We start from the raw sequence: 25,141 nt of genomic DNA on the forward strand, positions 1-25,141 counted from the left end.
TAAAGTAGAAGAATCGACCTACCGTGAGGAATGGAAATTTGCGAAGATATTTGCGTCAATCGAGAACGTATTATGAACTGACCGTTGGTGAAATAATAAAAATCTGTTTTACAAGAAAATCATTAGATGTGATTAAACTGAAAATATATATATTAAACTCATTAAAAACGCGTTTAGATTCCGGAAAACACCATAAGGTTATTAAATATAGAGGAGTGGCGGGTTTCGTCTAATATTCTTGTGTATGCATGTGTATGTGAAAAGTGTAACATAACCCTACAAAGAGAGATGCATAAATTGCGGCTATATAATATGGAATTGAAATGCTGTTGATGAAATATGTACAGTTGCAATAAGGTGAAGTGCGTGTGTTTTTAAATTAACTTCGATTGTTTAGAAATAAAGTGATCCAATACAAAATTCCGGTACGAGGCAGAGGTGATCAAAGTGAGTTGGCTAAAAACTGACTATTGTTTTTGTTGTGCTACACACATTCCAATTGAAGATGAAGGAGATTAGTCATACAGGACTTGCTACGTTTTCAAGTACCATGCAGGATAAATGATATTCCTTTTTTATTATTAATGAACAAAATAATGTTATATGATAATTTTGTGGCTCAGATGCAATTGCAAGTAAAAGCGAAATTCAAGAGCTAAAACGAGACGAGTTGTTATTACACATATGAACGTACATTTGTATAATTTTACGCATGTATGCATATACATACATAGTAATACATATGTATGTATTTCTGGATCAGTGTTTTTCGATGAAATCGAAAGAAGTCATTGATTTTTTTTGTAATCCTGCCATGTTCAATTCATATTTATTTTATAAAAGAAGTCATAGTTCTACACAAGAATGATAGAATTCGAAAATAGTTATCTCTATATTGTAAATCCCTGCTTAGTACAGTGTGTAACTACATCCATATATGAATTTACATTTGAAACCCTGTGAATACTTATTACCGAGTTTATATTAAAAAAAAAAAAAAAAATTCTTCAGCCTTGGTATCTATAGCTTTTTAACCCCAAAAGAGAAGTATTTTACATATTTTAATGGCAATATTCGTCGTAGCGACGTGGTCCTTTTTATTTTAGATTTTCTGTGTGAAAATTGATACAATAATTTTAATAATATTAGTACTGTTCGCATACAAGATAGTTTGCACCAATTGTCAAGTTTTACCATTCTACAATAAAGTGTGCAAGCAAGGGGGAATTGAGAGCGAAAAGTTAAATTTTATTTTGAGATTTTAATGTATACCAGAGATCTGACATACATTAACGTTCTCTGTGGATACATTTCAAGAATAATTGATTACAATGTTGCGCCATCCATAAGAGTTTATCTGGCTCTGACGTAACAATTGGAAAGTGAGAAAGAGAATGACGTAGTACGATAAATTCGCTCGTTAATTACTATAAAAATTAAAAGCAAAACAAATACTAAATTATTACGTCAGCAAATCAGCTGATTCTGTCAAATCCACTGAGAGCGGGATAGCGTTTCACGGCTGTCCCCACCTTCTGCATTCTCTCCAGCGTGGATATATTTTTATTTGTAAGAATTAGCCAATAAGAAAAACAGCTGTTCACAAGCATATGTTCACATAATAAATAAAAAAAAAGCAGGAATATGAAAAATCTGTGGTGAAAAACTCTAAATGCAAACAAGTTAACATATGAAAAGTGTGCTAATAATTAGTGAATTTCAACTTTCTGAATCGTGTGCCATGAAAAAAGTAACCAGTTTTTAGAATTGTTGCGTTATTGTACTTTTTGTGATATTTGCCTTTCTCGTTACCATAGATAGAGATATACCGTATATATTTTTTAATCCAACTTTTTTTTAAATTTGTCGATCTACTGCACAATGTTTGAAAACTAGCGCCTTTTCAAAATACACAACTCGTTTCTTTTGGCCTGACAACTTTTCTATTCAAAGTACTGAGCTTTGTAGCAACATTTAAAAATAAGATCAACGAAAGCACTTAAGGCAGCACGTTCATGTCTAGCAGAGAGAGGAATATTTTTAAGGGGTCCCGGTGGTCTAGAGCTAGAAAATTTAGGGTATTTACAGGAATTTTTTATTATTAATACAGTATGACAGAAGTTATGTGCCGCTACTAAAAAAAAAAAGAAAAAATTGGCTAAATGGCGCGGTTTGAATTTGATACTCTAAAAATCGGCTTGTTTTTCAGTTTTAATAAAAAAATACGAAATAATTGAAATAATAATAAGATTCTAGTACGGGCGATAGCCATTGATGTTGTGAACAACATATTAACATTTCAGACGATTCGGTTGAATAATTTTTTTTTTGACAACACCAGGCCGAAAAAAGTAGTCTTGAGATAATTGAGTTTAAAGTTTTGAGAGTGGCCGCTTGACGAGTTTGACTCTACCTGCTAAAACGGCTGTAGATATTATATATACATAGATATAGTTTATTCCTAAAAGCCTTTGCTTTCGAAATATAAAAAAAATCGATTTTTTGAAAATTAGAGACCACCGGAACCCCTTAATGAATTGTTATTTAGTACCTTTAGTCGATATACTTTTAAGCTTTGTGCTTTCTATTCAAAGAAATAACCTCTTTAAGGGGACAGATGCCTGTAAACGGCAATATTTTCCCTGATTTTCATTAAAGTTATTTAAAATGAAGGAGTCAATATATCTTTTTTTCAAAATTGGCATACAGTTTATTTATACATTAAAATAATATAAAAAATTTTAGTTTTATTTTAATCATTTAAAATGGCGGATGTACACTCAATTCTTCGAGGAAGGTCGGCGGGGCTGCTCAATCGGCGGGCATTGTAGCATCGGCCTCAGTGATCTGAATACAAAAAACCAAACAGTAAAATACTTAAAAAAATTTTGGGGCGAAATTTCCTACTATTTTTGCTTCGAAAAAAAAAAATTTTTCGACAAATTTCCGAAAACCTGTATTCACATAGAAAGTAATATCATAAAAAATATGTGTGCAAAATTTCAGGGAGATCGGTCAATAACTTTTCGAGTTATCGTGTACGCCAATTCGAAAATATACAATAGTTTTGAGAAAAACGCGTCTAAAGTTTGAATACATGAAAATTCTACCTCTCCCAGCGCTCGAACGCGAAGAATAGAGTCGTCACGGTTGACGATCTATAATAGAAGAAATACTTAAATTTACTTTCTAAACAATTTTTGACATATTCTTAAAGCATTATATTAATATTTTTTTCGAAATTTTACAGGTATCTGTCCCCTTAAAAATCATATACCTAATACAAAAACTGAACTCCGTATTTATAAGTTTTACGTACGTATGTACACTTGTGCTCACAAAAATAGCAACCCAGCAAAGTTTTACTCTATAATTATTTTTTTCCTATTAAAATATAGTTCATACTACAAGAAAAACATTTTAACTGAAAGTTTCAAACTTTGTACATACTTCAAAATTAAAGAAAAAAAAATGAAGAAATTTTCATAAAAATTGCAAACCATTTAATTAGAATTTTTAGAAAAATTTCCAGTATGCAGTTGTATAGAATTTTGGTATGAAAAGTTTAGGTTCGAAGTTATTGGCGATTCTCCGTACAAAAAAGGTTATATGATTTTTTTATGCTTTTAGGCTATGAACTGTATTTTTTTCAAATAAAAACAAAATTAAGATAAAAATAAATACTCAAAACTTGCTGAGTTGCTATTATTGTGAACACAGCTGTATATTATTTTGTTGAATAAGTCAAAAATAAATCAAAATCTAGAACATTTTACTCGACTTCAATCTACGGCGTAATTAATAATACCTATTACTTTTTTTCATATCACAAATGCATACCCACATTTTTTTTCTCCTGTGCAAATTTCTTATCTACCAATTTTTATTTGCGATTCCATGGATTAAAAATATAATTTTTATTTTCAGGTAATAATGATGTATGATCAATAAACCAGCAAAAAAAACGGCGCAACCTTTGTAAACCACCACAAATGACGGAATAAGAAAACAAAAACGCGAATTTTTAGAATTTTCTATGACCTAAACCTGGGCATCGGTTGGACACCAATCGTGAATTTATCAATTTACAGGTTCAAGGGCACAACTTAAATCTTAAATCATGCGGGTGGTTGCAATGGTTAGCGGTGGCAAAGACAGCTGCTACAATATGATGCAGTGCGTCGCTGAGGGACACGAGATCGTTGCGCTCGCAAACCTTCACCCAAAAGATCGCGGTGAGTGCAACATTGAGGTTAATTGCGCAGAGATATTTTAACTCAAATTTGTACATTAGTGCCTACTATTAAAATGTTAGATTATACGACAAAATTGTTTTTAGTTATTTCAGTCGAGTAGGTAGAGTAATAAGAAAAAGGTCTAGTAAAGCGTTTTTCAGTAAGAGCGCTTCAACTTTTTTTTTTGAATAAAACACAAACGGTTTGACTTTTTTAACTAATTTTTTTTTTATTATCGAGTTTGAACATATACATTTAAGTATGAAATTCGATTTCTTTTGCATGACCACCGCGTGTACGTTTTACGAAGTCCAATCGTTGAACCCAATTTTCGACCACTCTTTTGCATAAATCGGCCGAAATTCCAGCAATTTCGCGTTCAATATTGGCTCTGAGCTCACAAATCGTCGCCGGCTTGTTACTGTAGACCAATGACTTCACGTAACCCCAAAGAAAATAGTCTAGAGGCGTCAAATCACACGAGCGCGGCGGCCATTCGACCGGTCCATTTCTGGAAATAATGCGCTCATCGAACTTACTCTTCAACAAATCAATTGTAGCGTGTGCTGTGTGGCTTGTGGCCCCGTCCTGTTGAAACCACATGTCGTCTAAGTCCATACCATTCAATTGCGGCCAAAAATAATCGTTTATCATGTCGCGGTATCGATTTCCATTCACAGTAACGTGGCGATCGTTCTCGTCAACGAAAATATATGGGCCAATTACGCCGCCGGCATGTAAACCGCACCAAACAGTGATTTTTTTGGGATGCAACGGCGCCTCATGAATCACGTGTGGATTGCTTTCTGCCCAGTAACGCATATTTTGCTTGTTGACAAAGCCATTGAGATAAAAGTGAGCTTCATCACTGAAGATGATTTTTTGGAAAAATCTGGATTAAAGTAGCAGCAACAGAACTATTATTTTCATAAAAAATTTGCACGATTTGCAATCGTTGCTCAAGTGTGAAGCGTTCCATGATGAAATGTGTACTAATGAAGTTTACAAATGACAAGCGAAAGATAAAAAATATTGCGTCGTTCGCCCTCCCTATCGGAAAAAAGTTGAAGCGCACCTATTGAAAAACGCTTTATTAGCAAAAATTAATTTTACACCAGCCGAGTGAAATGTAAAATACAGAGTATCTGCCAAAAAGCTGCTTAAGACAATTAATAAATTCAACTGCTGATATCTCTTTAAAAACAGAATTTATCTGTTTACATTTTACATCCCCCCGGTAAACAAGCCGAATTCATATCCGTTCAAGGTTGACTACAACAACTAGATTGAATTAACTCATCTATTTGATAATTTGGATACAAGGACGTTTGTTTATGTTAATTAAACAACTATCAGTTTATTTGTCTAGATAAATAAGATAAATGTGACAAGCACAAATATTATGGTATTAACATTGTTACTGATGCTGATATACAGAGAAGGTACGTCGTGAGGACTATTGAAATTTTAAGCAAAGAGAACAAAAGCAAACGTTTTTAATTTCTCGAAAAATACAAATTTTTTATCTTTGTTTTTTGTTATTTCTCTGCTTTGGGTTAATATTTCACATAGAATGTTTTTACAACGACGCAAAAAAAAAAAAAAAAATTTTTAACTTTTAATTATTGACAAAATCAGAAGCATACATTTTTTTTATATATTTTATTTTTATATTTTTAATTTTTGTTTTATTATTTTTTATAATTTTGATTTATATTTGTAATTTATATGATTTCGATAAGTTCTTGATTTTCGCAGGCTATGACAAAAAATGTTTTTACAACGACGTAAAAAATACTATAAATAAACTTTTTTTTATTATTATTTTGTTTTACAATTCTTTTTTATATTTTTTTTTTGTATAATTTTCTTTTTTATAATTATTTGGTTTTATATTTTTTTTATTATTTTTATAATTTTGTTTTATAATTCTTTTGGTTATTCTTATGCTTTTGGTTTATATAATATTTGTCATTGATATAATTTCGGTAAGTTTCTGATCTTCGCTGACTATGACATAAAATGTTTTTACAACGAGCCGAAAACTAAAATTTAAAAAATCGTCCTTATAATTATTTTTTTTTTTTTTATTTTTTTTTAAGTATTTGTTTTTATAATTGTTTTGCTTATACTTTTTTTTAGAGTTTTTTTTTATAATTTTATTTTTTATAATGCTTTTTTAATTCTTTTTGTATATTTTTTTAATATATTTGTTTATACGCTTTTCTATATTATAACTTTTTCTTTTAAATCTTGTTTTTTTTTTTTTTTTTGATACTTTTTCTTCTTAAAGTTTCTTTTATAATTTTTTTTTTGTTTTTTTATATTTTGTTTTTGTACTTTCATTTTTTTATAATTTTTTTTTGTTATTGTTTTTAAAATTTTTATTTTTATAATTTCTTTATTTTTATACTTTTTTTATTTAGTTTTTATAATTGTTTTATTTGTATACTTTTTTTAAATTAATGTTGTTATAATTATTCTGTTTTACTATTTTTTTCAATATATTTTTGTATATTATTTTATAATTATTTTGCTTTATATTTAAAAAAATTTTTTTTTCATAATTTTCTTTTATAATTCTTTTGGTTATTTCTATGCTTTGGTTTATATTTGTCATTGATATAATTTCGGTAAGTTCCTGATCTTCGCTGACTATGACATAAAATGTTTTTACAACGAGCCGAACAATAAAATTTAAAAAATTTTCTTATAATTATTTTGTTTTTAAATATTTGTTTTTATGTTAATAATTGTTTTTTATAGTTTTTTTTATAATTTAATTTTTTATAATAGTTTTTTATATTTTTTTTATAAGTTTTTAAATTTGTATTTTTTTATATTTTGTTTTTATCCTTTTTTTTATAATTTTTTTTTTATAATTTTGTTTATATTTGTTTTTATAATTTTTATTTTTTTAATTGCCTTATTGTTATACTTTTTTTAAAATTTATTTTTTAGAATTTTTTTTTGTTATATTTTTTGTACTACTTTATTTGGTTGTTCATACTCATCTTTCGCATTCATTTAAATTTTCAAATTGTACCGCGCATTCTAATTTAACCAGCTAATTTATACTCCTTTATTATATTCCTTTTTGGTTTTTAAGGGTAACCGTCAATTATATATATATGGGTTGGTGTCGAAATTCTGTATATACAAAATTCTAAAAACAAAATTCTGCTTTTTAAAAGTCTGCTTTTTAAAATTCTGCTTTTTTAAAATTCTGCTTTCTAAAATTCTGCTTTCAAAATTCTGCTTTTTTAAAATTCTGCTTTCTAAAATTCTGCTTTCAAAATTTTGTATTACAAAATTCTGTATTAAAATATAATGTTAACAATGTTAAAAAGGTAATGTAATTATTTAATTTATTATTATTATTATTTTTTATTATTATTCGAGATATTAAATAAAAAATAATAATAATAATAATAATAATTTTTTCTTCAGTTTCGATGGAATCCACAGTATTTTTGCGTAGAACTTCTTTTCGCGTGGGCGGCTTTCGGCCGCGCTTCAAAAAAATAACCCTCATCAGAAATGAATTAAGTCACACTACATATGTATTTAAAAAGAATTCCAAAAAATATTGTAATTGGGTAAACTAAAATATTGTTTTCGCTTAAACATATTTGTACATATGTATATTTATGGAATAAATGTTTATTTTGTTACTTCTTGTACGACGAAAATCACAAAATTTGAATAAAGCAGAATTTTTCGCATTAAACATGCAGAATTTTGAAAAAGCAGAATTTTAGAAAGCAGAATTTTAAAAAAGCAGAATTTTAAAAAGCAGAATTTTTTTGCAATTTACAGAATTTTGTAATACAGAATAATGACACGCTCCCTATATATATATGTATGTATATATGTATATATTGTATTATTGTATTGCTCCCATATTTTATTGAACCGTTTCTTTGCATCTATTGCAGATGAACTTGATAGCTTTATGTACCAGACCGTCGGGCACATGGGCATTGAGAGCTTGGCGAAGGCGATGGGCTTGCCACTTTACAGGCGAGAAACTAAGGGCAAAAGTACACAAACTGGGAAACATTACGTGCCTACTGACAATGATGAGGTTGAGGATTTGTACAGTCTTTTGGAATTGTGTAAGGTTAGTATTATAGTGTCAAAAGCGCTTCGAAGCAAAAATACAAACAAAATTCATGCAAAATAAATTCAGATTTCCTGTAATAGGATCTGAAATAGATTTCATAGTAAGAATTAATTTAATTGAAACTATATTTTTATTAATTTGTCTTGAATAAACCCATTAAAAGGTGTTCACTTTTTATTGAGGAAAACATATGTATGTATGCCACACCTACTATATGAAAGTAGAAAAACATACACATAGCGCATAAAATCTGCGTACACCTTACACAAATTTTTAAATTGATTAAAAACACAATATAAATTTATAGTTAAAAAAATATATTTTTAAATTTATTTATTCTTTCATTAAATTCTTAAGTTACAAAAGCAAAAGAAAATAACAAAATTCCTCTCTTCATTGTTTACATAACGGTAAGTAATTGCACCAACATGTAAATATAGCCACCAGAAAGTCTGCGTACAGTTTTAAAACATGTGGAAAAAGCTTTATAAATAATATACAAAAACTGAAATTAATATTTTGTAGGATATCCGCGATGTTTTAGGATTTCACTCAATCTATTTATTTGGCAAGAGTTTACTAACTTCTCTGTTTGCTGAATTGTAATCTTCGCCCATTCTGCCACCTTACTTGTTATAAAATGCTGTCGAATTCTTTTTCCTAATAGATTCTACAGATTCTTAATAGCATTCAATTCGAGCGACTGATAGGTGTCTTGAGCTGTTTTGGAGCGTTGTACGAGAGCCAAAGCTATCGATATCGGTTGTGTGTGTTTGGGTCGTTATCTTGTTGGAACCGAAACGTTGATGATAAGCCACGATTTTCGGCATTCTGTTTCGAATTCCTTTTTTAAATGTTCAAATATCCCCATTTATCCATTGTCGATTTAGTAAATTTTAACTGACCTACACCACTTGCCGCCATGCATCCCAACACCATAATTTCTCAATAAGATTTAGTTTCTCAAGAGCAATTCTTGATTTGTGCCAAACCATTTGACGTCCTGTTATTCCAAAAATACAAAATTTATTTTCGTCTGAAAAAATGACTGGTTTCCAAAACTCTGGAGGCTTATTTAGTTATATACATAACTATTAACGAATTCAATGCGCTTTCTTCTGTTCACAAGTGAAATAAACGGCTTTCTTCGAGCGACTCTACCACGAATCCAGCTTTATGTAAAACTTTTCTAGCAGTTTTCACAGAAATATTTTTTAGATGTTTGGTTACGTTTTTAACAATTGTTTAAGAAATAATTCGAGGGTTAACCTTTGCCATATTGAATATGCTGCGCTCTTCTCGGACCGATAGTGGTCTTGGACGCCCAGACCTAGGCTTAGATGTTAAAATTCCGGTTTGCTTGTTATTATTTACTACAAGTTGAACAGAGAAAAACGTTCTCGAAATAGCTTTGCCAATATTTATGAACCTATTTCCATCTTTCCACAATTTCGTAATTAGTTTTCTTTCTGATGCAGTAATTTCTATTCCTTTGGTTTCCGCTTTCCTCTTCTAATCCTTAGAGTACGGAGTATATTTTATAGCATAAAGGACGGAGTGGGGTCACTAAAGTCCCAAATGAAAAACTGACCCTATAATTATAAATACATTAATAATAAAATGCTACTAAGTTTTTAAACAGGATTTAAAATAAAGCTCGCCTACCTAAAGGGAAAACGAGAGAAAGAAATTATTTACGAAGTTATTAAAGAAAAACGAATCTTGGGGGATCTAAAGTCCCCCCACTCCGTATTCTAAGGGTTAAATAAAATGTGCAACTGAGTTCGCTAACCGATTCATTATAATAACAAATAATGAAAAGTGTGCAAAATCGAAAAAAATCATAATAAAGTAACGGTATTATTAAAAGAAATAAACTCCACGCAGACTTTCTGGTGGCTTTATTTACACGTTGCTGCAATTACTTACCGTTACGTAAAGAATGAAGTGAAGAATTTTGTTATTTTCTTTTGCTTTTGTAACTTAAGAATGCAATGAAAGAATAAATTAATAATACAATTTTTTTTTCAACTATAAATTTACATTGTGTTTTTAATCAATTTAAAAATATTTGTAAGGTATACGCAGACTTTATGGGCTATGTGTATGTGAAAAGAATTTAGAGAGAGTAGAGACATAAAACATCTTCGTTTTAATTGCTTTTTTTCTAAATCACTTTAAATAAATAAAATATCACTTGCTACCAGCCTAATTTTCATATGAACGTACGTGAAGTTTCATTTCAATCTGTCAATTCATTATTTGTTTACAAGACATTTATAGTGAGAATAAGCTTGTTTTGTTATAAAAATAAATAAATAGATAAATACGTGCATTACTTTCGAAATCCACTTCAAATATTTTTGTTTGTCAAATATTTTCATATGTATGGGGAAAATGTAGCAAACTGAATGGATGAAACCAATAAATGCATCTAATGATATGAAATTTGGCACAGATATCAATGGCAGTACGAGTACTACCACAGCCTAAAACATATTTTCCACTAGATATACTAATCAATATACATACATACATATGTATGTAGGTAACAATCCGATCAGAATGGCATACTTTCTTCCATCATTCCTGCTAATGCCTTCTTAAGCTTCTCTTGTATCATATAAACGTAGCTATGCACATACATATGCATGTATATACTCGTATATATACATACAGATATATTTATATGATATGTGGGCATGCGGCCAATAATTTCAAACTTTTTATTTGCTCTCGATTTGTGATCGTGTGACCGCATACTTACATATACATATACACATGTACATACAAGGTGAAGTCCAAAATAAACAAGACTGAGCTAAAATAGAAACGACAGTAGCTTTGTTCTGATAATTTCGAGTTTATTTATTCAACATAGTCCTCTCTCTCCTCGATACATTGTTTTGCGCGATCTTAAATCTTTTCGAAAGAGTGCTTCAGGCGATTAGCCGGAATGTTTTTTAGGATGTCGGTACAAGCCTTTTCGATGGCATCTACGGACGCAAAACGCTTTCCTTTCATGGCCAAATGCAATTTTTCGAATTGGTCGAAGTCACAAGGAGCCATATCAGGCTAATGCGGTTAGTGATTGATAGTTAAAATGCGGTTTATAATCAAAAAATCAGTCGCAAGAGTGGATCGATGAGATGGTGCATTATCATGCAATAAGCGCCAGCTTCCTCCTTAGCGGTATTCAGGGCGAATTCGACGAATGCGATACAATAAAAGCTGCAAAACGCCAAGATAGAAAATTGCATTGACGTCTTGGCCTGTTGACACGAACTCCTTGTGGACAATACCCTTGGAATCGTAAAAACAAATGAGCATTGCCTTGATTTTTGACTTCTCCAAACGCGATTTTTGGGTGGTGACTCGTCTGGGGCCTTCACTCGGCACTTGGACGCTTAGTTTTAGGTTCAAGTTGGAAGAACCCACGCTTCATCACCAGTTGCAATGTTGTAAAGGAAGTTATCGTCTTTTTTCTCGCCTCTTTAAAGAGGTCTTTCGGATGTTGAATTCTGAGAAATTTTTGTTCCTCAGTTAACTTGTGCGGAATGAAACCTGCACAGGCCTTTCGTAAGCCCAAATGATCAGTTAAAATGCGATAAATCGATGCTTTGGAGATATTCAACTCCGATTCCATCAATTTTAACGATGATTTCGGTTCGTTTTTGATAAATTTATGAACAATTTCGATGACGATTCGATGATAATCATTGTGATTTATGCCCGCACAACCATCTCTGAAACGTGTAAACCACTCATGAACTCTGGCACGAGATAGACAATCATCGCCAAAAACTTTTTTCATCAATTCAGATGCTTCAGTAAACATTTTACCGATTTTAAAACAAAATTTGATCTTAGCTCTTTGTTCGAAACTCATTTTTGTACCGATGACACAAACATACTGACACTTTAGACGAAATAACTTCGCTTCCACTGAACCGAATGCCACTAAGCTTTCACTGGAAGTCAGCTAGGGATGCAATTTCCAACGCACTAACTCATTAAAAAGATGACGCCATCAAAAACACTTTTATGACGCCAGTCTTGTTTATTTTGGACTTCACCTTTTATATACAATAAATAAGTATTATGTCACGTTGATCAAAACAATTTCATGCGACATTTGTTTACTTTTTCTATTGGATTGTGCTAAAAGAATAAGTGGAGATTTAAACGACGGGATATATGTATATAAAATGATATGTATGTATGTAAATATATACATTCTATGTTTTGTACGTTTATACATACATATAGTATTTATGCCCAACACCTACGCGTCGTGGTCATCTGGTTGTAAATATGTAAAATTATTACTACATTGGGGGTGGCTGAATATTTTGTTGTATTGAATTCATCAGAGGATCCGCTGCCCTGATACTGGTATATTGGGCAATTGGCAAGGTATGTATTAGTTTGGCTGTAGTGATCGATATCTCGAAAATTATCAATCAAACAATTTAAAGTTTGCTCGTTGCTCGTTGCTCAAGGTAACATTTCACACTTAAAAATTACTTCGTTTCTATCAGTTTTTCGTTTGTTGCATTCAGTTGTGAGTTACAGGATGTTAACAATGGAAGCCAACAAAGAGAAAATTCGGTACATTTCACAGTTTGTCTTTGATAAAGGCGAAAATGCAAACAAGGCCGCTGAAATTCTGAATGGTGTTCATGGTACCGATACTTAGAGAGTTAATCACAGGGTCCGGCACTCGAAGTGTAACCAACTTCAGACCGCTCGCGCAGCTCATGCACGGGCATCAGCTGTCTGTTAGTTGATTAAATTACAGTCCAGAGCATTGTTTACGAGCGTGCGGAACATTTTGCCGAGAGTAAACGCGAAAAAATAAAATAAAAGTAATGGATTTCAAACGTAAAACTGTTAATGCATTATATTTGGCTGGAAAATTACAACCAGCGTTTGTTCGTGAGCTCGAGCACCTTAAAGTAAATCAAGTTTTTGTTTATCGCACCATTACTCGTTACAATGATACTGGTAGCATCGCGAAAGGTCATGGAGGTGGGCATACAAAGACTGCAACGTCACGTGAAATGGTTCAAAAAGTGAAGAAGTGACTTGAGCGAAATCCCCGACGAAGTGCCAATCAAATAGCGAAAGAACTGAAAATATCGAACCTTAGCATCCGCCGTATACTGAAAAATGATCTCAAAGTCAAGCCATACAAGATCCAAGAGGCGTATGATCTCACACCAAAGCAGCAACGAGTCAGACTTGAGAGAGCGAAGGAGTTGCTTCGCTTGGCCGAAAGCGGTCAATTTCGGAACATTGAGTTTTCTAACGAGAAAATTTTTAAAATTGAGCAATTCGTAAATTCCCAAAACGATAGGGTTTATTTGACCGACCGGTCATACGAGAATTTGAGTCATCGATTGGCCACCAGGAGGGAGCACCCGCCACAGGTAATGGTTTGGGCCGCTGTAGCCACAGATGGACGCTCTCCAATCGTTTTCATCGAGCCTGGCGTCAAGGTAAATACGAAATATTATCGGGAAAGTATTCTGGAGGTTGCTTTGAAGCCGTGGGCAGACAAACATTTCGGTGGCAGACCATGGACGTTTCAACAGGACTCGGCATCGTCTCACAAAACTCGGGTGAACCAAGAATGGCTGAAAAACAACGTTCCAAACTTCATAACGTTCACAAAATGGGACAATTTTGGAGAGTAAGATCACCAGTCTCGAGGCGCTGAAAAGAGCCATTGTCCGCAAGTGGACCAAAATACATGCAAGTCACATTCGGGCAGCTTGCGATTCGCTTCTGGACTGTCACAAGGCCATAGTCAAGGCAAAGGGTGGTCAAATCGAGCAAAAGTAAATTTATTTTTAATTGTGTATTATTTTCGCACATTTTTTACTTTGAATTGAATAAAAGTAATTTTCCAAACTAAATTTATGTCCTTTTTAATTGGTAACACGCGAGTGCCGGACCCTGTATGTGCAATTTTTGTTTCGTCGATTCCGTTCCGGCATTTTTGATGTTAAAGAAAATGTTGATTAAATCGCAGAAACAATCGAAGTTGACCAGTATGTAAGTAGTCGTAGCATGGCACAGGAACTCAAAATCGACCATGAAACAGTTTTAAACTATTTGCGTAAAAATTGGATAAATTTTTTCAATCTATATGCACCTTGCTGATAGTTGAATTGCGCTTAAAGCTTTCGATAGTGACATTCAGCAGGGCTTTTTAATTTGTTAGTGCGAGAGACCTATCATAAGTCTAGCTGCGTGCACCTCCGGTGCTGACTGTCAAAACACCAACTCTATCCGATCTAATTGAAAAGGGTCGAAGTTGCCTTTCTATTAAGAAAAGGAGAGATTTTAGGTAATGTCAGAACAGATCCTCAGATGAATCTATTTATAACTAAAAATGTACCTAATGGAATAAGGACTTCTGCGGGAACATCGAAGTGAAGAATAATTAGCACAGCTGAAAAATGCCGCACCCTGACCCGATAACAAACATTTAAATAATTCAGCCGCCTGCATAAGATTAATTAACTGAAAAAATAATCATTGGCTACTTATTTGTACATTAAATATTTGTAAATATTCCATATTGAATTCACATATCTGCCAGCAATGCTTGTTCGTGTACATATGTATGTATAAGTATGTACGCATGTATTCTGTTTTATAATGTATTTGATGATAACAAAATGTGCAATTATTAGTCAACCAAATACTTAAAGGTATTTACATAAGTGAATACTGATAAGGCTAAGTTAAATAAATTTATTAATGGTGTTTATTTGATTTTATATGGAAAAAATTCTAAAGTATAATTTAAAACGAACACAATGAGCTAAATATACACTTAGTAAGAAGATAATACAAAATGCATTATGATATATGGGCTCCTCGTACACACGACAAAGCTCTGCTAATCTGTATCAAATAAAACCTACTCAACCATATTATAAAAGCATCTTATTTTTGTTTCTTGGAAATACACAAACAGCTCGTTCAGAACATAGAACTCGTGTCACACACCGCTCATTTCATTGCTTTCGTTTCATGCTCATCCTCCTCAAGGCAGTCGGGGCAAATGGGGCTGCCACGTATGCCAACTATGTGTATGTGTTGGAACCATGAAAAATTATCAGTCATCAAGTCAGCAATTTTACAGGTTGTCTCTGCGTGCCATCTATTCAATGAGATCACGTACACACCTAGCGAGACCTTCTGAGGTTATGAACCATGAGTTGACGTTGCTGTTGCTCTCCGATGCCTCTCTCTCTCTTCATTAGCATGAGTTGGTTCACTACTTCAAATATCCAAGAATGATAGAATAAGAGAGTTCGCGGACCCGACGTCAGACTTGTCAAAATCGCCAAAAATAAAGTAACTGCCACCTTCTGTTTCCAATTTGTCTCAAAAAATATCGAACTATTTAAAATTTGTTGTGTATTTTCCTAAAAACTGCTGAGAGAGATGAGTTCGCGATAGGTCAGGTCACAACATCTTTGAACGTAGAAATTAGATTCATCAGTGAAATATTGCCATTAGAGCCATTAATAGCAACAAGATCGATATCTATTAGGGGGCACGAGATATCGATATTACACGCTGGCAAAAAATAAGATTATTAAAAATCAACGGAATTTTAAATAGTGCATGAAATAGCTAAAGAAAGCGCGAGCCTTGCAGGGGATCAAATAAGTCAGGTACTTAAACCCCTGCTCACAAATCCAAAAAGAACCAGAGGACCACATCTCAAGAAAGGCAAAGGCAGATGGCTTTGATTGGTATACTATTCTAAATCGGTTATGTCGTTCGATAGAAGGAACTGTAGAACTCCAGTCGTTGTACAAAGAGGGCACTGCCTAGTTGCAGCTCATGCTTACAAGCTAAATCTCACCAAAATGCAATCGTCACAGTGGAAGCATTCCACGTCACCAAGACGTATTCAAAAGCCGACGAGAGCAATAAATACCATGTTACGTTCACAGTGCTTGACAGCAACTGACGCTAGCGACAGGTGGGAAAAAATTCACACATATGCAGGAAGATTACAGATCTGCTTGTGCAAGCGCGCGTAATTCAAATTTGTTAGGTGTTAGAAATAAAAAACAAAGTCGGATACTTTTCTTACAGACCTTGTATAGGGCCTTAATGATGCTTGCAGGAAATGTAATGAGCCGGGTTCAAAAGACTGGAGCATATTCTATACTACTGGCCGGCTCTCTCGAAAACTAGACTATGCTACTTGGGTGCTCTCAGTTTTGAAAGACAAGAATTTATCCCTGAACTGAAGCTTAAGCGTCTCTAAAATTCGCGAACAGTTCGCGGATATTGAGTGATGCATATTTTCGCTAAAAACCCCAAAAAAAAGGACTGATCTGGTATCGCTATGGAGCAAAATGGTCCCTGCGTTGCTATGGCCAGCCAGTATAAACTAACCTAACGAAATTTTTTAGGCGTTTAAAATTTGCCCTTATTCTATTTAAATTTTATTAGCCATTTTAATGCACACCCAGAAATTTTCCACAAATTCCCATTAAAAAGTTTAAAATTTGTAAATTTTTACTAAAATTTGTATAAAGTTGAAAGGTTGATTTATATAGGTTTGCACAATACCATATTTTCACCAACAATTTTATTTCGAAAAACATTGTAAATATTAAAAAAAATCAAAAATCGCCTGGGTATGTATAGTACCTACGTTGTGCTATAATTATAAAAGGCCTTTTAAAAAGAGTGAATAATTCCTAGACGGTACATTTGTCAAATAGACAGATGTACAATTTTACACGATAGTACAACGCGTTAAAATTATTGAAGTTAATTAGGAAAATGGTCGATCTTTAAGAACACCATATCGCAAAATGCGTGATTTGTTTGGTGGAAATAATCATCCGAATGGGTCGACATTTCGAAGGTTGAAGAAAAAAATTTTAAGAATATGGTTCCGCCGAGTATAGAAAAAAGTCTGGTAGACCAAAAACTGGATGCTCTGTCGAGAATATTGCTGCTGTGTGTGAGCGCAAGTGTTTCTGAGCAACCGACACCCAATCCAATCGATATCTCAACGTTCTCAACAATTAGGCATTCATGAATTGATTGCTTAGCGGAATTTATCTGTAGTCGTGCTCATGATGGACATTTAAATGATGCCATTTTTCACATAAAATTGCTAAGAGTGTTTTTTGAATAAAAACAATAAAACCTCAAAGAATATACATTTTTACAACAAATTTTAAAACAACATCTGGGCGCGTCTTTTGAAATAATAACTTTAAATTTATATCATTTTAGAATGAATTACAAGTTGATGCAGTTGCTGTGGGTGCCATTCTCTCCGACTATCAGAGAGTACGTGTCGAAAATGTTTGTAGTCGCCTAAATTTGGTATCGCTGGCGTATCTATGGAGGAGAGACCAGACTGAGTTGCTGCAGGAAATGATTGATTGCCAAGTACATGCCATTATAATAAAGGTAAAACATTATGCAATACATGAAGTTTTAGCCAAAATGACAATTTAATAAAAGTCTTACATAGTAAAAAATCTTTCTAACATAGACAAATATCAGCCGACCCAAATTGAGGGCATTTTAGAGGTTCTAATATCGGCTATAAATGTTTAAAGTTTTTCTTGCTTGGCCTAGTGGCCTAGTGTGCCTGATATATGAGTAACTTTATGGAATACCTTTTAAGTAGGTGCTTGAAATTTGGGAATGCCTGAAGAAACTTTCAAGAAATCATACATATAAAATTATAAAAGCATTAAATCGCACAAAAATCATCCTACAACGTACTAAAAGGCGAATGAACAGCAAGAAAGCAACGAGCCTCGCATCATAGAGTCAAGATTTTGTAACATAACAGAAGTTCTTTTAAAGTCGTATTCGGACAAACGAGTTTGGTTGCTTTCTTGCCTGACGCCATATAACATCAATGATTCGATTGCTGAAAATGGTGAAAGTAAATGACCCTATTTGTACTTTGTATTTATAGTTCCTATTGCGCGTAAGTACTCGTGGCTTAAACCTTCTCTGGTGGACTTATCGGCAACTACGTTCCATGAATTCTGAAAAACGCGCAAACATATTTTTGATCCATTGGTAAATACTTGATCCCAGACAGGTATATCTAACACCTAACGCAGAACTGGATAGAAAAAGAACCTCAAAAAATGTTTAGAATAGGTACTATTGGCTGTACAGTGAGCAGTATTTTGTTTAATGGTGGTAAATAGACATTGTTCAGATAGACAACAAGTAATTTGTTAACGAGAAACGGACGAGACTAAGCTATGGGCACGAAGTCGCGTTTGTGTTCTCCGTCTGCTCAATGACGAATAAAAATAAATGTTTCAAAGGCAACAAAACCAATTGCAAGCAACGGAATTGCCTTCTCTTTGTAAACTTAGTTCCCGTAGTCGTACAGAAGAGACTGATTTAGTGTACACTAGACAGATGTATGTTGGAGAAGAAGACTTTGGAAGAAATATTATTTAAATATTTTATGAGAAGTACCCTTGCTGCGTGCAGATCTTAAGATACATCAAAATAAAATCTTTTAAAGCTTGTATCAAATTCCAGAAGGATGCCGTATCCGAATGGATTTGTGCATGACCTCCGTTCGTTGGGGCCCCGTTCGAAACCCATTATGGGCATGAAACACCAAACGATAGAAACGGTTTTTTATGGTAGCGTTCGCTTATCGGCAAGCAATGGCAAAGCCTCCGATTGTATTTCTGCCTTCAAAAGCTCATCTTAAAAATCCATCTGCCGCTCGAAGGCAAGATCTCTACATTTGTGGAACAACAAACATCCAATAAAAGATGTACGCGCCATTTATACAAGATGGACCATCGATTGTTTGAAGCCTCAAATAGTTTTAAGTAAGGAACGAGTGATTTTTTTTTTCAATGTGAGTTTTTTTTATTTGAAAGTACAATTCTTACGGTATTTCATTTAAATAACTTCCACGGCTGACTTTGGAGTTGCAGATACGATGCAACCAATTTTCCGCACTTTTTGGACTGTATGGAGTTGCATTTGATGATCGATGGACGTTCTTAAAGGCGTCAATCGTTGCTGGATGATTCGCGTAACATTTATCTTTAATGGCTCCCCACAAATACACATCTAACGGAATCAAATCACAGCTCCGCTAATAACGTGATTTTCTTGCACTCTCGGATGGTGTTTCACTATTTTGGAAGTCAATTTTTAATATTTCCAAACATTGTTCGAGAGAAAATCGAATCATATCTGGGGTATTGATGTCGATTAAAAATAGTTGCTCCATTGTTTTTGGCGATAGAACAAATTTAGGGACTAGCATCAAGAAATTTTTTTGTTTAGACCCTCCTAATATATATAAAATACGCTCCTTATTGGTAGCAAGACAATTTGCATACATCGTTGATTTTCTTAAAATATTTCAGGTAGCTGCATTAGGTTTAGTTCCTGACCGCCATTTAGGCAAATCATTGCGTGAAATACAACCTCACCTACTCAAAATGCGTGATAAGTACGGTTTGAATGTGTGTGGAGAAGGTGGTGAATATGAAACATTTACTTTAGACTGTCCGCTGTTCAAGCAGCGAATTGTGGCGTAAGTGAAATAAACATTTACTTCTATTTATTCTACCGCTTACTAAAATCCTTACTAATCCTCTTGCAGTGAGGATGTTCAAACGATAATTAGCTCTGCGGACCCCATATGTCCGGTGGGATATATTAACTTCACCAAATTATCTATGCAATCGAAAGAGCCGACCCAGTGCTGTGATGTTTTTGTGAAAAAATCTTTGGACTACATAAGTGACCTAAACGAATCTACATACAGTGACCTCAGCGATCCGGATCTCAGTGAGACTGAGTTAGAATTGATAGAAAAAGAGACACGATTGCGCGAATCCCTTAGCCAAAACGAATTGATGATATCGCGCAGCAATTCATTTGGACGCCATTTGACCACTTCCTCTTCGCCCATACCGATTGTGACGAAGAGCGCCAGTGTAGATGAGCCTCCTACACCGTCGTCATTACTTTCATCTTCAGCGGCGCTGTGCGCTGCATCAATACAAGCGGCTACCAACAGTTTTGGTGTGCAATGTCCTTTGGGTAGCAGTACGGCTGCAGTGTGTGGCTCGCTGTCGCTGGGGATTTCGTCTACCGGTGCCACGGCTGGCATCTCGGCTGCACAGGCAACACAACCACCGAGTCCAATGAAAATTGAACGCGAGTTCCGTCCACTTAAAAATCGGCCAATGGCCGCGTTTAATCAAAAGGGTTGGATGTGGGTCGCGGGCATACAAGGTGAAATAGTTTTTCGCTCTCTGCACTCTTAGTTCTCTTAATAATGTACCTCCTCTCGACTATATCTTTCGCTTTAGGTTGCGCTCCAACTTTAGAGGAGGGAATGCAACTGGCAATGAAATCTTTGGTTGACTTAGCTGTCCAGCACAATTATGAACTAACTGATTACTGTTACATTACTCTTTACATACGTTCAATGGCAGACTACAGTCTACTGAATCGTATTTATGGCCAAACCATTAATTTCCAAAATCCTCCAACACGCGTCTGTGTAGAATGTCCTCTGCCAGAGGATTGCCATGTGATATTGGAAGCGATAGCATTTCGAACACCTGTGCGGCGCCGTCCAACAATTTCTGGAAACGAAATAGATGGTATTTACGCATAGTAGTGCAGTTGGTATGCCAATTGTAATTTCATTATGGTTTTCCTGTAGGCAATAATGATGAACACAATACTAACAGTGATTCGGTGTTTAAGCAGCGGCAGACAATGCATGTGCAGGGTATTTCGCATTGGGCGCCAGCAAATATTGGAACCTATAGTCAATCAACAAGGGTATTTATCAAAATCTATATACTTAAGTACTACTAAAATTCATTAAAAATTTTTCCATATTTATCAGGTTGGTGAGATTACATATATTTCTGGTCAAATTGCACTCGTTCCTGGAAGCATGACAATTATCGAAGGTGGAATTCGTCCACAATGCAAGCTGACTTTGCGACACCTTAGTCGAATAGCGAAGGCGATGAATGCTCAAGGCCAATTAAGAGATGTGGTTCATGGTATTTGCTTCCTGACTCACCCATCATTCATAGCTGAAGCGCGTCGTCAATGGGAACGACGTACAACGAACGCAATAATGGATTATATTGTTGTACCAGCTTTGCCTCGTGACGCATTAGTGGAATGGCAAGTCTGGGCACATACGCACAATGATTGCTTCGAATGTAAGTGCATATTTTAATCTTAGTTTGTGCGAATGTTCACTACATTCCATTCAATTTCAATTTCAATTTATTACCATGTAAGACATGGGCTGAATGAAAAGACCCGGACCTAACACATAGATGGCACTAGTTTTATTGCATTCACGTTTTTTCAGTTAGTACTAATATTAAAAAGACAACTAGCTGTTAAATTTTCAGGATATTCTATTCATTAGTTCGTGAGTTATTGTGCTAAGAGTGAGGCTACTTTTGTTGTTTTCAAATCAATGGATCAAAAAGAATTTCCTGTTTTAATTTTACACTGCTTCTTAATGGGGGAAAATACTGTTCAAAAGAAGCAATGACTTGAAAAGGGTTATAGGGACCCCGCTCCATCAGAAACAACAATAGTTTGCTGACTTCAAACGTGGTCCAACGCAGTGGACGTCCGAATAAGGCGGTAATACTAGAAAACATCAAAAAAATCCACAAAATCGTTTTGAATGATCGAAAAGTGAAATTGCGTGAGTTAGCTGACATCTTAAAGATATTAAAAGAACATCTTGGCTTTATATTGCATGAACATTCGACTGTGAGAAACCTCTGTTCAAAGTGGGTGCCGCGTTGACCAAAAACAAGAAGTCACAAGTCAATCAAAACAATGGCAAAACTTCATGAATTGAACTGCGAAATACTCCCACATCCACCGTATACGCCAGAGTTCGCTCCCAGCGATTACTGGGTGTTCGCAGACCTAAAAAAATGTTCGTCGGTAAGAAATTTCCTCCAAGGCTAAAACTGAGGCCTATTTTGGGGCGAAAGATAAATCGTTCTACAAAAATGGTATTGAAATGTTAGAACGGCGCTGGAGTAATTGCGTTGTTCTTGATGGAAATTACATTGATAAATAATTCGAATTTCGAACAAAAAAAACATGTTTTCTTTGTGAGGCCCGGGACTTTTCCGCCCATGTGTAACATAGTATGTAACGCCGGCTCTTTTATGCTTCTTAGCGGTGTCTATTAAGGGGTTAAATGGGTTTCGTCGGGTAAAAAACGCCTATTTTCAACATGCTTTTGTCTGTGTAAAAAATTTATTTAACTCAAACCTTCTTCTGTCTTATAGATACATATTTAAAGAATAATTTCTGAAATTTTCAAAAAACAAACTTAAAACTCCTCCATTGTAACGTCATTTTCGGTGACCCCTCGAAAAAAAGGTGCGTCCGCGTTGTCAGCATAACTCCTGACAGGATCATCAAAAATGAAATAACAAAAATAAGTGTTTTAGTTAAGACCAACTCGTGCTTGAACGAAGGAAAGAAAAAAGAGTAAAAATTGGAATTTTGGCAGACATTTTTCCAAAAAAATTAAAATCTCTGTCAAATTTGCTTGACATTTTTTTTTTGTAAATAGTTGTAATTGAAAAAAATCCTTCGTTCAAGCACGAGTAAGTTGAATCTCGAATACCTGTGTAAATTTTCATCAAGATCGGTTGAATAGTTTTCGAGAACATTTGACAACCGACTTTGAAAACACGGTTCCGAGAAAAACGCGTTTAAAGTTTTGAGTAACAATAAAAGTGGCTTGGAGCGCACACATTCCAAAGGCTGTATCTCCGAAACTATTATTCGGATCGACTTGAAAATTTAGGATAATATTCTTGAGATGTTGTAGAAATTAATAAGCAAAAAAAAATCGATTTTTTTAACCCACGAAACCCATGTAACCCCTTAATAAAGTTTTGGTAGTAGAAATTTTTACTAAAAGAGGAATAGTAAATCTTAAATTTTAAAGCTGGTTTCGCGATATACTTTTGATTTGTCTTTTATTTATTTATTTTTTTTTTTTTTTGTTTTTTTGTTCCGAATATTTTAATTTTTGTGCGTATATAATTTAAGTTAATATAACTTATTTTTAATTCAAATTTATTAGCATTTACTAATCAGTTTTGTTTTTTAACTAAAACCAGATGAGGAAACTGGCTGCTCTGTAAGCGACTATACAATTTCAATACGACGACGTTGGAACTATGAAAATAATTGCGCCGCAATTGTTTGTTATGTGTCTACAGGTAATAAAATACAACCGACATTTAATAGTTTAATAAAACTTTTCTGTTTTTGCAGGCTTAGCATCATCCACTACCCAACTGACACAATTGAGCGAGGATATACTAAGCAATCATTGCCACCTAGCACAAAACCTTAATGCTGAGAATCTTGACGAAATAATAACGTATACTGTCAACCGCTTGCTAAAGGGTTATCCTATCGCAAAACGAATAACAGACTCAGCACAAGTCGGCACTGCTAATACAAATGACTCGGACCAAATTTGTGAGACAGACGGTACTGTACATTCAAGCTCGACCACAAACAACAGCAACCAAATCAATGCGAACGCAGGTGGAAATAATTTAACTGCCCATTGCGTACCGGCAATTCACCTGAAAGTGTTCTACCAAGTAACCGCTGCACCGTCCGTGGAATTGCTGCTAAATGCACTCTATGACTTCCGGCTTAAGTGCCAGGAGACCGCCAACATTGTATACACCGTTTTGCCCGCCTGCAGTTTACATAATTTTAGTACTTTTCTATCCATTTGCGGTGTGCGTCATGAATAAAAACGAATTACACTACAAGACTTATTGTAATTTATATTTTATCTACATATGTACACTTAGTTAAACAAACTTTCTTATGCCATTTACCTCAATATTGTTTTTCTCTTTCAATAAGTGGAATAAACGACAGCACTATTTACACATACATGTATATTTTAGCTTAAATCAAAATGATATGTTTCAGAGTTGGTGAAACAATATGGCAATGCAAAATGTATAGAATGAAAAATTTCTATGCCCACTTTTTCAAAAAATACTTACAGACAAGGCGAATCCAAAGAAGGTGATAACAGTAGCACAAACGGGAAATTCGCATTTTTTGTTGCAGCAATTTGGTGGTTTAAATGCCAAAACTTCAATCAGAGTCCAAACAAACAAATAAAAAACGGAAAACTGTAACATTAAAGTCAACAAAAAGCAAGAAAAAAAAATTAGCTGCTCTAGCAACTTAGCCTTATGTGAACTCGCCTTGCCTGCAATGATGATTTTTTGGCAATCAATTATAACAAAATTGTTCGACAATAAGTTTCAAGTTTTTTTTCTATTTTTATGCAGAGTCGAAATTGGCATTCAATTATACCAAAATTGTTCTTATTACCGAATTTCATTTCAAGTTTTTTTTTCGATAACGCTTACAGAGTCCTAATTCCATACTAAATATGTAATTGGGCGTTTATTTCTTTAATCAAATTGATTAAAACCGCATTTTGCCATAGTTTCCAATTGATGTGGAAGTAGTGTAAAAGATATTGCAAAAATCGTTTTTATGATTTCTGCTAACCTAACTTTAATTTAGAATTTTGTGAAATTTTTTCAAATAACAAAAAAAAAAGCATCTCTTAAAAAATGATATTGATTTACTTCTTTTGCATCGACCAACATAAAAGAATATTATTTTTTATGATTTATGCTACGATTAA

At 33.9% G+C, this 25,141-nt stretch overlaps 1 protein-coding gene across 4 annotated transcripts; it reads left to right on the forward strand.

Annotated features, from left to right (window-relative positions):
* LOC128858033 (uncharacterized) lies at positions 1–25,030 on the forward strand. Of its 4 annotated transcripts, none has more exons than XM_054093958.1 (11): positions 1–447; positions 3,928–4,235; positions 8,174–8,358; positions 17,650–17,829; positions 19,788–19,957; positions 20,027–20,664; positions 20,742–21,038; positions 21,101–21,222; positions 21,290–21,617; positions 23,568–23,669; positions 23,725–25,030. In XM_054093958.1, exons 2-11 carry the CDS (start codon positions 4,121–4,123, stop codon positions 24,219–24,221), a joined length of 2,634 nt encoding a protein of 877 aa, XP_053949933.1. In that variant the 5' UTR covers positions 1–447; positions 3,928–4,120; the 3' UTR covers positions 24,222–25,030. The 4 variants fall into 4 exon arrangements, with proteins under 4 accessions (XP_053949933.1, XP_053949934.1, XP_053949935.1 ...); XM_054093959.1 differs by having other exon boundaries at positions 1–425; XM_054093960.1 differs by having other exon boundaries at positions 1–357.
* Positions 25,031–25,141: the final 111 nt, after the last annotated feature.

The sequence above is a fragment of the Anastrepha ludens genome, chromosome 3 (genome assembly GCF_028408465.1).
Source record: "Anastrepha ludens isolate Willacy chromosome 3, idAnaLude1.1, whole genome shotgun sequence".
NCBI classification, from domain to species: domain Eukaryota; kingdom Metazoa; phylum Arthropoda; class Insecta; order Diptera; family Tephritidae; genus Anastrepha; species Anastrepha ludens.

Excerpts from the sequence above, each read along its gene's own strand:
- LOC128858033 (XM_054093958.1), top strand. The coding sequence starts at position 4,121 with ATGCGGGTGGTTGCAATGGTTAGCGGTGGCAAAGACAGCTGCTACAAT. Across the intron at positions 17,830-19,787 it reads TACATGCCATTATAATAAAG|GTAGCTGCATTAGGTTTAGT; the intron begins GTAAAACATTAT and ends AAAATATTTCAG. Across the intron at positions 19,958-20,026 it reads TTCAAGCAGCGAATTGTGGC|TGAGGATGTTCAAACGATAA; the intron begins GTAAGTGAAATA and ends ATCCTCTTGCAG.